The 14941-nt window shown below is 39.3% G+C and overlaps 1 protein-coding gene across 1 annotated transcript in view; it reads right to left on the reverse strand.

Annotated features, from left to right (window-relative positions):
- The window catches only part of AK5 (adenylate kinase 5), an 84041-nt gene that overhangs the window by 54624 nt on the left and 14476 nt on the right, over positions 1-14941 (reverse strand). The window contains exon 6 of the mRNA XM_035121631.2: positions 4318-4509. Coding sequence (XP_034977522.1) covers positions 4318-4509 — 192 coding nt within the window. The remainder of the gene's footprint in view (positions 1-4317; positions 4510-14941) is intronic.

Genomic DNA, 14941 nt, shown 5'->3' on the forward strand with positions numbered 1-14941 from the left:
GTCCTCTGTCGTCCCCTTCTCCTAGTGCCCTCCATCTTTCCCAACATCAAGGTCTTTTCCAAGGATTCTTCTCTTCTCATGAGGTGGCCAAAGTATTGGAGCCTCAGCTTCACGACCTGTCCTTCTAGTGAGCACTCAGGGCTGATTTCCTTAAGAATGGATAGGTTTGATCTTCTTGCAGTCCATGGGACTCTCAAGAGTCTCCTCCAGCACCATAATTCAAAAGCATCAATTCTTCGGCGATCAGCCTTCTTTATGGTCCAGCTCTCACTTCCATACATCACTACTGGGAAAACCATAGCTTTAACTATACGGACCTTTGTAGGCAAGGTGATGTCTCTGCTTTTTAAGATGCTGTGTAGGTTTGTCATTGCTTTTCTCCCAAGAAGCAGGCGTCTTTTAATTTCGTGACTGCTGTCACCATCTGCAGTGATCAAGGAGCCCAAGAAAGTAAAATCTCTCACTGCCTCCATTTCCTCCCCTTCTATTTGCCAGGAGGTGATGGAACCAGTGGCCATGATCTTGGTTTTTTTGATGTTGAGCTTCAGACCATATTTTGCGCTCTCCTCTTTCACCCTCATTAAAAGGTTCTTTAATTCCTCCTCACTTTCTGCCATCAAGGTTGTGTCATCTGCATACCTGAGGTTATTGATATTTCTTCCGGCAATCTTAATTCCGGCTTGGGATTCATCTAGTCCAGCCTTTCGCATGATGAATTCTGCATATAAGTTAAATAAGCAGGGAGACAATATACAACCTTGTCGTACTCCTTTCCCAATTTTGAACCAATCAGTTGTTCCATATCCAGTTCTAACTGTAGCTTCTTGTCCCACATAGAGATTTCTCAGGAGACAGATGAGGTGATCAGGCACTCCCATTTCTTTAAGAACTTGCCATAGTTTGCTGTGGTCGACACAGTCAAAGGCTTTTGCATAGTCAATGAAGCAGAAGTAGACGTTTTTCTGGAACTCTCTAGCTTTCTCCATAATCCAGCGCATGTTTGCTATTTGGTCTCTGGTTCCCCTGCCCCTTCGAAATCCAGCTTGCACTTCTGGGAGTTCTCGGTCCACATACTGCCTAAGCCTGCCTTGTAGAATTTTAAGCATAACCTTGCTAGCGTGTGAAATGAGCGCAATTGTGCGGTAGTTGGAGCATTCTTTGGCACTGCCTTTCTTTGGAATTGGGATGTAGACTGATCTTCTCCAATCCTCTGGCCATTGCTGAGTTTTCCAAACTTGCTGGCATATTGGGTGTAGCACCTTAACAGCATCATCTTTTAAAATTTTAAATAGTTCAGCTGGAATATCATCACGTCCACTGGCCTTGTTATTAGCAATGCTTTCTAAGGCCCATTTGACTTCACTCTCCAAGATGTCTGGCTCAAGGTCAGCAACCACACTACCTGAGGTGTATGAGACCTCCATATCTTTCTGGTATAATTCCTCTGTGTATTCTTGCCACCTCTTCTTGATGTCTTCTGCTTCTGTTAGGTCCTTACCACTTTTGTCCTTTATTATGGTAATCTTTGTACGAAATGTTCCTTTCATATCTCCAATTTTCTTGAACAGATCTCTGGTTTTCCCCATTCTATAGATGATAGATACTTGAAAAATTGATTGATTGATTTACTTGCAATATTTTATGTCACAGTAAGAATACAAATCAAACAACAGAACAAGTGATAAAATATCAGAAATAAAGTGAATACAATAAAATGCAACAGAATCACAATAAATGAGACAACCCCTCAACGACTTGGTAACAATTGACCAACAAATGCTGGGGTAAACAGATTTTCAGAAGGTGCTGAAAATTCAGGAGATTTGGTTTTTGAGTGTGAGTGGCAGGCAGGGAGATGTTTCTGCAGATTAGGCACCACAGCAGAAAAGCTCTGTTGTGACCCTGGAATCAGATTTGCCTTCTTTGGCAGGTGATACGGTACTTAAGACGGGACTGGCATGCAGGGATAACTACAAAAGCCCTTCCACAAGACAAGATTGTGCTGACAGTGTCCCTACAGTTCTTCCCCCATCACAGAAGCCCCAATTATACAAGTCATCCCCCACTGCACTATGTCAGAGCACAAATATTCTAGGGCATACTTTCGCCCAGAAGATCATTCTCCCTTCTTTAAATCCTTCTAAAACTGCCATGCAATCACCTTATTTTTCAAATAATATTTCCCTGAGCTCAGTTTAGTTGCTTGCTGTACAATGCTAAAGTTCCTTAAATAAATAAATAAATAAATAAATAAATAAATAATTGTTGTGCAATAACTAAACGGAAGTTACTTATCTGCAAGCCAACCTCTTTTTACGCACTAGATCAACATTATTATTTCTTTCCTGTTTCCTTTAATTTCTCACACAAATATTCTACATTATGGCTCCAGTTCCTCTCTTGCTTGAGATGTTTTAGCTGCCAAGTATGTAGTAGTAGCTTGTAAAGACCTGCCAATTCTTTTTTTCTTAACCTTCTGGCTGTAGTTGATAATACCCTAATTGTTGCAGGAAATTATTGCAATGGCAAGCAGATGTTACATTACTTAGATAAGCTATATAACCCTTTCAAGTGCAATGAGGGGGGGGGGGGAGAGAAAAGTGAAAATAGACTGTTTTAGGATCCAAGTTGTGGGCTTTTTGCCATACATAACTTTTATAGAAATCCAATAGTCTTATGACTATGACATCCCCAAGCCTTACAGTTCATTCCATTTGTTGATTGATATGTGCCAGTTCTCGTATGCAATTTAACCTACACAGATGTAGTCAAACACACCATTGATATACATGCATGTGTAAATATCATATATATGTATGAGAGTTGGAAACCCAATGCCAATTGTGGGTTCCTAACATTTACACACAATAAAATTGGTATTACACACAATCCCCTGGTATAGTCATAAATGTAAAGTGTCCTTAAGTGGACTTTTGTAAATGTTAAGATGGTACTGTACTTTGATGGAGCCTACAAATGAAATTCATTCACTTCCAACATCTAGAGAAATATTTATCAGATGAATGGCTGTGACAAAGAGTCCTCACAAAGATTTTTAAGCAAGTCTGAAACTTACATAAAATTATTACTTCATCCACAGGCAACATAAGAAATCACTTTTTAAAAATCAATAGGAGTTACTCCATAATATTATATATGTTTACAATGAAAGGGGTAGGAAAATGTGGCCTTTTAGATTTTGGTCACCAACTCCAATGAGGTCCAGCCAGTATGGCCAATGGCCAGAGATGACATAAATTCGAAGTCTATCAACATGCAGTATGGGGAACATTGGGTATTCTTGGATGACAGAGTGAAACATGCTAACTATGCAATCCAATGCAGTAGCAAGTGCTACTAAGTTCAATGAGGTAAGTGTGTGGGATCACTGCCCTAAGTGTATACTTCATTGCAGTATACTTTTATATTGAAAAAAGGTGCATAGATGTCACTTTACTTTGAAAGCAGAGTTCATCTCAGAAATGGTAGCAAGAGCTATCCAGGCCACTTTAGTATGCATCCTGAGTGACTCAAAAGAAATGCTGTTAGTTTATACTAGTGAAGAACTGATGAATCACTAGCCCTGGCATAGCATGGAAAGTTTTTCTGAGATTTTGAAGACTCATTTTCCCAAGGGTTTTTCAAATAAATGACATTGTTGCCTTGAAACAAACTTTACCACTTTCTCTAACTGAGCAGAGAAACTACACGTGAATCAATGGCAAAACTGAAAAGGATGCACCCTTTATAGTTCTGAGCCAGCCAATACAGAGTGCCACTCTACATGTTCCCAGAAGTTCCATGATTATTTTCACCCAAAAGCTATTTTAGAATGCAAAATAACCACAGGTAGCTTCAGAAATATACTGATATATTTTCCCCAAAGGTGGGAAATGATTTCTAAAGACAAACTTCTAATAATATTTTATGAATGTGCATATCTGTTCCTACAGAAAGAGCATCAGAATAGCTCTACGCTATATGGAGCCTTATCAGTTATCTACGATAGAGAAAGCATTACAAAACCTAGACTACCTATATTTGGAATGGAAAGATACATACTTCTGTAAATGAATGAAAATCTTAAAAGTCTCCAAATGTAAGATAAAAGGCACATGACTATGTGTTTTTTTTTCTAGAGAGAAAGAAGCATTTTTAAAGGCTTATTTTTGAATATGTGTGGTGGTATTTAATCAACATAGACCTGAAATTAATAGACCTACATTACATTAGCTATAATGCTATGCCTCTACTTACATGGAATTCAACAACACTTACAATTTGTCTACCAAGCATATACATTGACTGAAGACTTACAGTCATGATCAGCCCCCTTTCCTGGAAATATTTGACCAATGGAACAGTGTTCTGCTTGAAATTCGTTAGGCGTCTCTGCGTAGCTTTGAGGTTATCATCGGGTCTCCCCTGCTGCTCTGCACGCTTCATTAGTCGCTCTTTCAGCCGCTGATTTGAACAGGACAAAAACACCACCAAATCCGGGGTGCAGATCTGTGGAGATATTATGCCAATGAATTAAATATTAAAATTAGTAGACTGATTCACCTTAGCTTTTGGAGAGCAATTGTTTCATTTCTGTGAGGGAAGGACAAGAATTGAGCATGTCTAAGAACTAGTTGTGAATCCTGAAAACCTCAGTATTTTCTCACGTGAAAGTATGCTGTCTGCTTGCTACTTATAACATTCTTAACTAGAGTCATTCTCCTCAGCAATTTAGGACTTATAAATTAGTTCTGTAGGGTATACAGTGGGAGCAAGCAGACAGAAGAGAAGAGTGTCTTTTTCTCTCTCTGCCCCACACCCATAGAGTACTACCGGTACTATTACATGGCAGAAAATTCCAGAGCTGTAACTTGTTTATATATATATATATATATATATATATATATATATATATATATATATATATATAAGTTAATTTTCTAATGCAATTTCTTTCTTTTGTCAATTTAAGAGCCTTTTTTCTCATGTAAATTCAGTGCCAGCTAGTATGGAAACCATAGGACATTATACCACTTGTTGCCTAGGAGCACACAAATTAATATTCAGTGTGACCTGCACCATAGGAAGAGGTAGAGAGGAACACCCATAAAGCTTCAGAAATGCGATCTTGTCACTTAAACAAAAAGGCATCCATCACCGACTATGACACTCCTGTCCTCAATAATAAAGTTTCTTCATAATAATACACAGCTGACATAAACAACCCTAATTTAACTGTTATTCTTCTACCAGCATAATTGTTGTGTTAAAGTCTTAAGACAGATATTTACTTTTCACTGTCTATGGTGGGAGTAATTATTTTCTTTGAAACTATTAATATGGCATCTGTCGCACATAATTTGCCTGACGGTTAAAGTGTACATGGCAGGGGACAGCACAACCTAGTTAACTACATAATTAAAACACCCTGAACTGTCCTCCTCCCCCAATTTAGTTCACATTGTTTAATTGGGAAGATGAGGATATGGCACAGAGGATGTCCTATGGAGAGCAACGTCAATGTTATTAGAATTTGGAAAGGAAGTGTTTAAAAAGGGGGTGGATTGCTGGCATAAGTTACTTAATATTACAAAGGGGAACACATTCAGAATTAACGTGTATAATTAACTCAAGAGAAGTTTGTATCACATTTACACTGCCTCCTCGTGCAGCCTTATTCCCTGTCTACGGCTTATATATATCAGTCTGCGTAAATTTATACAGCTTGGTGTGTGAGTGTGTGTATACATATACACATTCATTCCCTCTATTTTATGCTTGTAACAGAATCCCTGGAGGCATGAAACGACCCAAACCCTTATACTGTATATCTTTTTTGAAACATTTTTAGCACTTCTGCAGATCTTGGGGAGCTTACTGATACCTTCCTCTTGTGGAATGGATGGGAATGTTTTGGCTAGATAACTAGCATCTGAACACAGGAAATAGAAGGAACAAGTCTGACCAGAAACTTATAGAAGTTTATAAATATTGTTGGTTTCTTCAGGCTTGATTCCAAATGCTGGTTTTGACCTATAGAGTCTCATGCAGTGCAGGGCCCCAATATCTCAAGGACCACGTCTCCCCACATGAACCAACCTGGACCCAATGTTCTTGATCTTCACCTTCTCTGATGAGGTACAAAGGGTGGCTCCCCTAGAAGAGGACTTCTAGGTTGTGACTTCCCAGTTTTGGAATACCATCCCCAGGGAGGTGTGCCTGGCATGAACAGTATATTTTTAGCTGCCAGGTTAAAGTATTTGTATCCACCCAGGCCTATGGAGTTTAATTATCTGCATATTTTTAGTGGAGTGGGGTTGAACTATATTTGCTGTGCACAGTAGTGTGAGCATTTTAGGTTCTTCGTATTCTTGATTTATATCTATTTTTAATCTTTGTTTTTGTAAGTTGCTTTGAGTTCATTTTTAAACAACAAATAAAAATATTTATAAATAAAATAAATAAAATCATCCATCCTACTGTTTCTCATGAAATACTGCATTTTGATTAATTTTTCCTAAAACCAACTTTAATCCAAATTGAGAAAAAGAATGACCTTGCTGCGTTTTAAGCCAGTAATGTGTACATGGCCCTAATTAGACATAACAAAGCACTTTGAAAAATTGGCATCCTGCAGTTTCAGATTAATTAACAGTATGTGTGGGTTCCTATCATTATACACCAGGAACAGTAACATCATAGAAGCCAACACAAAACCAATACAGAAGGGAATCGAAGGAGTTAGTAAACAAGCCTTTAGAGATTCAATCCAGAAAGGGCCCCACTGGACATGTGTGTTTTCGTGGATGCATTCTGCAACTTGTCACTGATGTACTAAAAGTGCATTAGTGATGGGTGGATTCAGGACCATCCACACATCAAGCCACTTTGTTAGATATTTCAAAAGAAAGGGGAGGCTCTGAGAATGAAAATAGATTTTAAATATGGAAGGTCAAAAGGCTTGGTTAGGTTATCTTCTTGGCTGCAGGGCCAGCTGCCAGGTACTGTACTCAGTAACTCAAGACAAAATGGCCTAGAATGGCTGCTCACCGCTTCCACAGGGGTGGGGTGATGGTTGCGGCCCCTTGTGATCCACCTCCATCCTCGGCAGCCAGAACATGTTAGCACCCAGCAGGATTGAGGGGCGTTCTTCCCGCCAAAGAGGGCAGCTTCAAATGGGCCAATAAGAGGTCACAATCAGAAGGAGTGCCACAATGTTTTATTGTGCTTTTAATTCTGTTGGGAGCTGCCCAGAGTGGCTGGGGAAACCAGCCAGATGGGTAGGATATAAATAATAAATTGTTGTTGTTATCATTATTATTACTACTGAATGGCCAAACATTGGCTCACTCTTTGACAACACAATAGGAGATGCCTGCCCAAGAAGTTTCTCAGCTGTGCCCATTATAGGAGCACAGGTCACGGAGCCATTGTTACAGCCTTAATTATGTGTGCTAGGTCTGACAGAACTCCTATTTACTCTACCTCCAGTTCATTCCCACCACTGGTTTGGGAGTCAGTATACACAAAACGTTAGCCACACTCCATATCTATCCTGTTGTTCCTTATGAAATACTGTACTGGGTTTTGATGCCCCTTTCCCCAAACCAGCTTTGATCCAAACTGAGAAAAAGGAACAACCTAGCTGGATTTTATGCTGATAATGGATACACAGTCTTACTCTGGTTGCAATAGTGTAATGCGCGGCTTTCCAAATAGTGTCTCTCTCCATGAATTATACCTGCAAAGTGTTAATTCTGTTCGAAAGGATGCAGAAATGTGTATTTTGAGATAACTAACATTGGATTTTCATTCACAGGCTTGAGCTGAAGGGATGCTGGAGTCTTAAATCCTATGAAAATGTGATTCAATAGTATATAAAGCTGGTAACTCCCAAAATAAATATAACCTATGTTACAGAGCATCATAAAACTTGGGATTCTTTGACACATTTTCACTTCTTCAGTTGTGAAAGGAACAATAATTCCCTAGGGAGCCGAGCAAGAAAGTTGTCATGGCTCATGATTCATCCAAATCCATTGTTTGTTAAGCACTTTCAGAGTATCATCGATTCATTCCCTACTGAATATAAAGTATTCATGGGATGCTAAGAAGAACTGTTTTAATCTGATTTGACTACTTTTTGTAACCCTTTCCCCCTTCAATCATGTCCTTTGTTCTCAGTTTAGCAGGCAAAATCAATGGGAATTCTTAATAATTTTTGTACAGCAGGCCTAAAGCTTACTTTGATAATGCATACAGGAAAACCTTTGAGAACAGTACAGAGAATAAACAGCAGGGCGTTGCATTCTTGAGTAGAAACCATCAAGACAAAACTTGCTATGTATTTATTTTTCTGTGACACAGACAGATAGATGAATAGGAATGAATAGGAAGTAACACACTTGGACTTCACACAAAACTGTTTTTAGAACCTGTATAAAAACTGAAGCTACAGGAATTACTGGAAAAATCAGAATATGCTACACAACAGTGCTAATATTCTCTGGAGAAGGGGCAGGCTGCATGAACTGTAGCAAAAGGGGTAGGGTTGTTGTTGTTTTTAACATATTTTTTGCCTCCTCCCCTGTGCCCCTGCTCCAGATCCTCCACTACCCCACACCTGCACTTTGCATTGGGGGGAAAGCTTCCAATTGTTCCCCAGTGGAATTGTAGAATCAAGCTTGGAGCCACTTCAAGTTGCAAGTGTTAATTCATCTATCCTTATTTAGGTCAGCCCCCCTGCACTGGCAAGTTTTGAAAACAATGGCCTGCACTCAAGGCAAATTATCCTGCTCTGGTTCAGTGAAGGCCCATGGGGCAAGGCAGAGTGTTTGCTCACAGCACTACAGTACTAAGGACTTGCTATACTGCTTCTATGTTCTGCCCCTTTTGAAGAACTGGAAATTCTTAAAGGGCCAACCAACACTCTGGCACTTCTGTGCCCCATGACCCTTTGCACTGTTGGACTAGTGTTGCAGTTCTTGGGGCTCAGAACAATGCGTCCAAAACAGCTTTGGCTCTGGTTCGATGGGTCTCAGACCTGCCAGCCTCAGGTTCAGTGGACCCCTGATCACCAGCAATAGGCTCAGATCAGGAAAGTCTTTCCAGTCCACAATATGGTGTCCTCGTCACTTCAGAGTCTTGACACAAGCAACATTAATAACATAGTTTGGATTTAAAACTATTTGTAAACTAGAATTGTTTTAGTGACTTGGCTGCTTCTCAAGTAACCTATGCACATTAAGAAAATAAAAATCTGTATAGGAAGGAAGTAGTGATAAGGTCAGCCACGTTTCCTGCATCTGTATATAGATAGGCTGCTAGTTATCTGGAGTAGGAGTGTATAGATACATTTTGTATCCCACTCTTGTTTTATAACTGCAATTTGCACTTCAGACTTTTTATTTATTTTATGAATAACATGCATTAGTGTGAGGTGCCCTGGAGATAGTTATGTTGACAAACAGCACAGCAAACAATAAGAAAATAATTGTAACAATAAAATACTACAAAAGGTCAAGAGAAGTAAAATAGCAGATAAAAACTAGCAGCCATAAATGGTCTTCCAAAGAACAATTAAAAGGCCCAGCATTTTTTTAATATAAAAAGATGTTCAGGTTAATAATTTTGCTGCTTATTTGACAGGGTAGTTGGGGAAGCTGTGAATGTTGTAGCCAAACTTCCAAAAGCCCAGCTACCATGGTCAGTTCTGGTCAGGGATGATGTAAATTGTAGTCTAGCAAAATCTGGAGGGCCACAGGTTGCCCATGAATGCTGCAGGTCATGTAGTCTGACATATTGCTGCAAGGCAGGACCCTGCATTTATCATCCCACTACAGATTAACCCACTGTGGTACAGGCCCAAAGATATGCATGCTGCAGAAAGGCACCTGCAGAGATGCTGCTCCAAAATGACTCTTCACCATCAAGCTAAAATGGAACTGAATTAAGCCTCCTTCTTTTAGATGCCACAACTGCAAATTCTTTTTGAAAAGAAAGGCTATGCTTGCAGTGCTCACATGGTAGCTTCACCTTTACACAAAAATGAATGGCACAAAACATTTTCCATCAGGGCCATCTCAAGCAGGTCGGGCGCCCTGGTGCTGAGGCACGGAGATCGCTCCGTCGCCCTCGCAGCACGCAGCACGGCTTCCGCGTCGCTTCGCCGCGAGCGCCCCCCCCTACCGGCTCGGGGCTACACCTAGAGCCGGGCCTGTTTTCCATACATAGCCCTATAGATGTGTCACCTGTAGATTATTCTCAGATCACACTACATCCATAATGAATTGCTGTGTTCCACCTTCAGAGATGTATGTCCTTGAAGTCTTCACTATGCCTTAGCTAGCAAAAATAAAAGAAAGCACACTTTGTGTGTGGCAAGAGATGGAACTCCATTTCTTTCTAAGGTGTTTTTTGTTTTACCTCTGCATTTGAGATATCATTGCCCTTTCTGGGAAGGATATTGCTTACAAAGAAGAAATTATAATGACTACCATGCTGTAGTAAATTTCCTTAAGCAAGTATAAATTATCATTTATATTCCTATTCTGCATGAACAGTGACATTAATGGAGTCACTGCAAAAATTAGAATCTATTTTGCATTCACACAGCAAAGGTTACCATTCAATGTACCACTGAATCACTTTTCCATATATATATATCCCTTCTTAGTCACTGTTTCGTTTTAAAATAAGCTTAATGTCTTCAGTATTTCAAATTGGTGACATTTTCCTTTGGTGAATCAAATGACAATCCAAAGAATGAACAGCTAAAACAATGAAAGGGATAACTATAGCTGTTGGAGCTTCTACATGTTTACAATATGATACACAGTGGGAGACTTGCTAAACCAGGCATAGGCAAACTCGGCCCTCCTGATGTTTTGGGACTACAACTCCCATCATCCCTGACCACTGGTCCTGTTAGCCAGGGATGATGGGAGTTGTAGTCCCAAAACATCTGGAGGGCCGAATTTGTATATGCCCGTGCTAAACCTTGAGCCTTGAGCATGGTTGGAAGAATTCAGAAGTGTTTGCTTCAGTTTCTGATTAATCAAAATTTAGTCCTGCACCCAAGGCAGGATAAACTGTGGATAGTCTCTTAGCCATGCTTTAAACAAGCCAGCTTCAAACCATGGTTCTGTCTTCCTTCTATAAACCTTAGTTAAGATGAACCACTACTTAGGCTTTTGGACATAGTGCTAAACTATGCTTAATAAACATGGAGACAGAAGCTTCCAGCCTCCTCCTAATTGCTTATTGTAGTGATACTTAGCAATTATGTAAGTTATATGTTCTATGTGCAACCAATTACTTCTAATTAGTTAAACTTTAAAACTCCCACTGTTTTCAAATTTGGATGAGAAATTTAGAAACAGGTGGATAGCCCACAACCTTTAATGTAAGCAACTCAGAGAATCTTTATTATAAGCCACCAAGAGAATTACAGGGTGGTATATAAATGCCATTAATGCATAATAAATACATTTTAAGGAAACTACTGTACTCCTACTCAGTTATTTAGAAGGGCCAGACCAGAAAAATAATATCCGCTAATAAAATATGGGGGAATAAAATGACCACCCTCAAAGTGGACATTCTGGTTTATCTTACGAACAAACTGGATCAGTTCATCTTTGCATATACATCGCTGGATTTGATTATTCTGCACTTGTTAACTGTGAGCTGAATATGTTAATATTTCCACTGAAAATGATTAATGGAGATGGTGTGAAATAATATTAAAGGTCATGGAAGAGAAGGCAATCAATGGCTACTAGTCATGATGGCTACATGTTGTCTCAAATATCAGAGGCAATATGCCTGTGAATACCAGTTGCTGCTAGGGATCATTAGTGGTGGAGCACTACTATACTCATACCCTGCTTGTGAGAGTCCCACAGATATTTGGTTGACCGGTGTGGGAACAAACTGCTGGACCTGATGGGCACTGGTCTGATCCAGGACGACTCTTATGTTCATATCTAGGATGCTTGATCTTTGTTAGATCTTTCCTGCCTGGAAGTCAAGACTTGATACTGCAGTCATCAACTGATAAATCAGTTGATATGAATTTGTGAATCCATCCAGACATGGAATATTAAATTCTCTGATTAGCTGCCAACAGGGGAGAGAGAGGCTGACAGCTGCCGTGAATAAATATGAGAAGCCATGACTTCCCTTGTAGTTTGCCTACGTAACTGGGATTCATTTTATAGTAAATACAGAGTCTTGCCCCAACAGGATATATGGCATGGGAAAAACTCTGCTCAGTCCCACTCATGCAGACATACGCCCTAGTCAATGATTCCTTGCATGTGTGGGGTTGTGGTAAAAACTGCCTTCTAAGGTTTCCTTGTTCACTACAGTGAATAGAGCAGTCTACATGCATTAAAGAATTTAAGCTTGCAGCTGTCTTATGTCATTGAGGTGAACAGGGAAAGTTGCTGATATAGAAACTCCATGTGTTCATAGAAGTGGGAAGATAATAAAAATGATGCGAGATGATATGTTAGAGTGGTCAAAGCAGCATGCCTCTCCTCGGGGAGCTGAACTAGGAGATTGGAGTATGCTCTGGCTTGTGGTTTTGTCAATATTTTCTATTACAGTGTTGCCTAAAAAACTGGGGAACAGATTGTTTATTTCTCCTCATTAGCCCTAAAATTTATCGTTTTGTAAGTAACTGCTGCGTGCTGTCTGGTTCACAATGGGCCCTCTGTTCTTCGCACTCACATTTATATAGGATAACTATAGCAGCAGTAAATAAATTGAAGCCCATTATGATATACAGACTTTTACATGGATGAATGTAACACAGGAATGGGGGGATTGGAGTAAGAACTTTTGAAGAAAAGTGCTATAAAACTATAGTCAGCCCACATCCACTTGAGAATGCTTGGCTGACATTGAAGAGGGCCTCACTGGAGCAGAGGATGGTATTTAATATGCTAGTCTTGCTTGCAGGTGATTCACTGGCTTTCAGCTTGGAGGACAGGTAAATGTTAAGCCAGACCTCTTTCTCAGCATTTTCCAACATGCATTTGGAATTTAAAGAGCTTCCTAATATTTGCTAACTCTCTGAAATGTGTTATGCTGGAGAAGTAAGTGTTTGTTTACCTAATGATTTTGAAGAAAGGACAAATCAAAATTCAGACTTTGAGAAATTATATGTGAGTTAATCAAAACTGTTCCAGGAATCCAAAGATCTTTTTCAATTAACTAGCTGCTTAGGTGCCCTATAGATATTACAGAAGCATTGTGTGTCACATAAGAACGTACATGGGGAATATAAAATGCTTTATTTTGCTTTCTGCTGCCTGTTTAGATCTATGATATTAATTTTTATGATGCCAACCTATTGCTGTTTCAGTTTATTAAGATTATTGTTTACTGTTTATTTGTGCACCACTTATCCATGGTACCACCATTAATAAAATAAAAATGGCACTTATTTGTATTTGTTTTAATGCTTTACAGATTTTATGTTTGTATTTAGTTATGATTATTCAATGTAAGTTTGTTTTTAATTGACATAGCTTTGGACATGTCTTCTATACTTTTATCTGGACACTTTATGGAGATTTTTAAAAATCAAGTGGTTTGTTGGTTTGTTTATTTATTTATTTGCCTAATAAATGAATTGCTATTGAAGACTACCGTATGTTGCACCTACATTACAAGAGTTCAAAAAAGTCATGTCTGACTGGGATCTATGAACATGAGGAAGTTGAGGGGAGGCCCAGCTGATGAAGTGTCTCAGTCTGAGTGACAAATTACTGAGACAAACAGCTAAGTAGATAGATGAGTTAAGCACGTCTTCAACTTTAGCAAAAGGGCAAGGAGACCAGGCATATGTCAAGAATGCTTTGATGGTGTTTCCTGCTCGGCAGGGGGTTGGACTGGATGGCCCTTGTGGTCTCTTCCAACTCTACAATTCTATGATTCTAAGCACCAAAGCACGCAACCTCCTCACCACTGATTTTCATAACTTAACTTTCAAACAAAGTAATCCTCAAAAACAAAAATAACCCAAATACCAAATACATGCGCAGAAGCGATTTCCGGTGCCCAGACATGCGGACACGGGCAGGCAGGCATCGGAAGCCGCTTCCGGTGCCGCGCTACAGGGTGAGGCTGCTGATCCCTTATTTTCCAATCCGTAAATTAACAGCTATGAATCTATGTTCCATCTGACTCATCACAAGTATTCCTGCACTTGGCTTGCTTTCATATACATTAATGAAGCATCCTACTAAACAACTGTATTTCTCAAAATGTATTTTGGGGTAGCCTTTGGTCAAGAATATGAAATGTCAGAATTGAATCCCAATGAGCTCAAAATAAGGACAAACTCTGAAGAATCTGTTCTACACATGAATTAGTCATTTTCCCTGCAAAAGCAGCTTGTACAAAGATGTTCTCTAGTCAATATGTCCTGCAGTACAAATCACTTTCAATAACTATTTTAGGTGTTAAGGAATCGGCATCTTAAGTGATAAGACAAGCAAGTTTCACAAGACATCTTTTTCAAGCACAATAAAAATGTAATAGCAAAGTGAACAGAGTTAAAGCAAAATTTGAGATCACACAAAAAGCTAATTCAATAAAAGGTGTACTATTACCTAACACGTTTGTCTTACAAAAGCTATTGTATGAATGCTGTATTCTAGTTCAGCAGCCCATAATAACCTTGAGGCTGCCTCTCTCTGTGAAAAAAATATGCTGGTGAAATTGTGCTCTTCCTAATGAGCATTGAAAATGTGCCATTAAGGAATAACCTTTTCTCTTTGCTTTTAAAATCAGGAATGTATGAAAAATACGATTTGTTAAATAGGCTCTTTTTCTTCCCTTTGGAAAGGAAGTGCTGTCATTGTTCAATACATGACAGAATTCTGGTTGTTTTGAAGAGCATGGGATCATGATATTCCCAAAATGTATG

This window comes from Zootoca vivipara, chromosome 7, assembly GCF_963506605.1.
Source record: "Zootoca vivipara chromosome 7, rZooViv1.1, whole genome shotgun sequence".
NCBI lineage: Eukaryota > Metazoa > Chordata > Lepidosauria > Squamata > Lacertidae > Zootoca > Zootoca vivipara.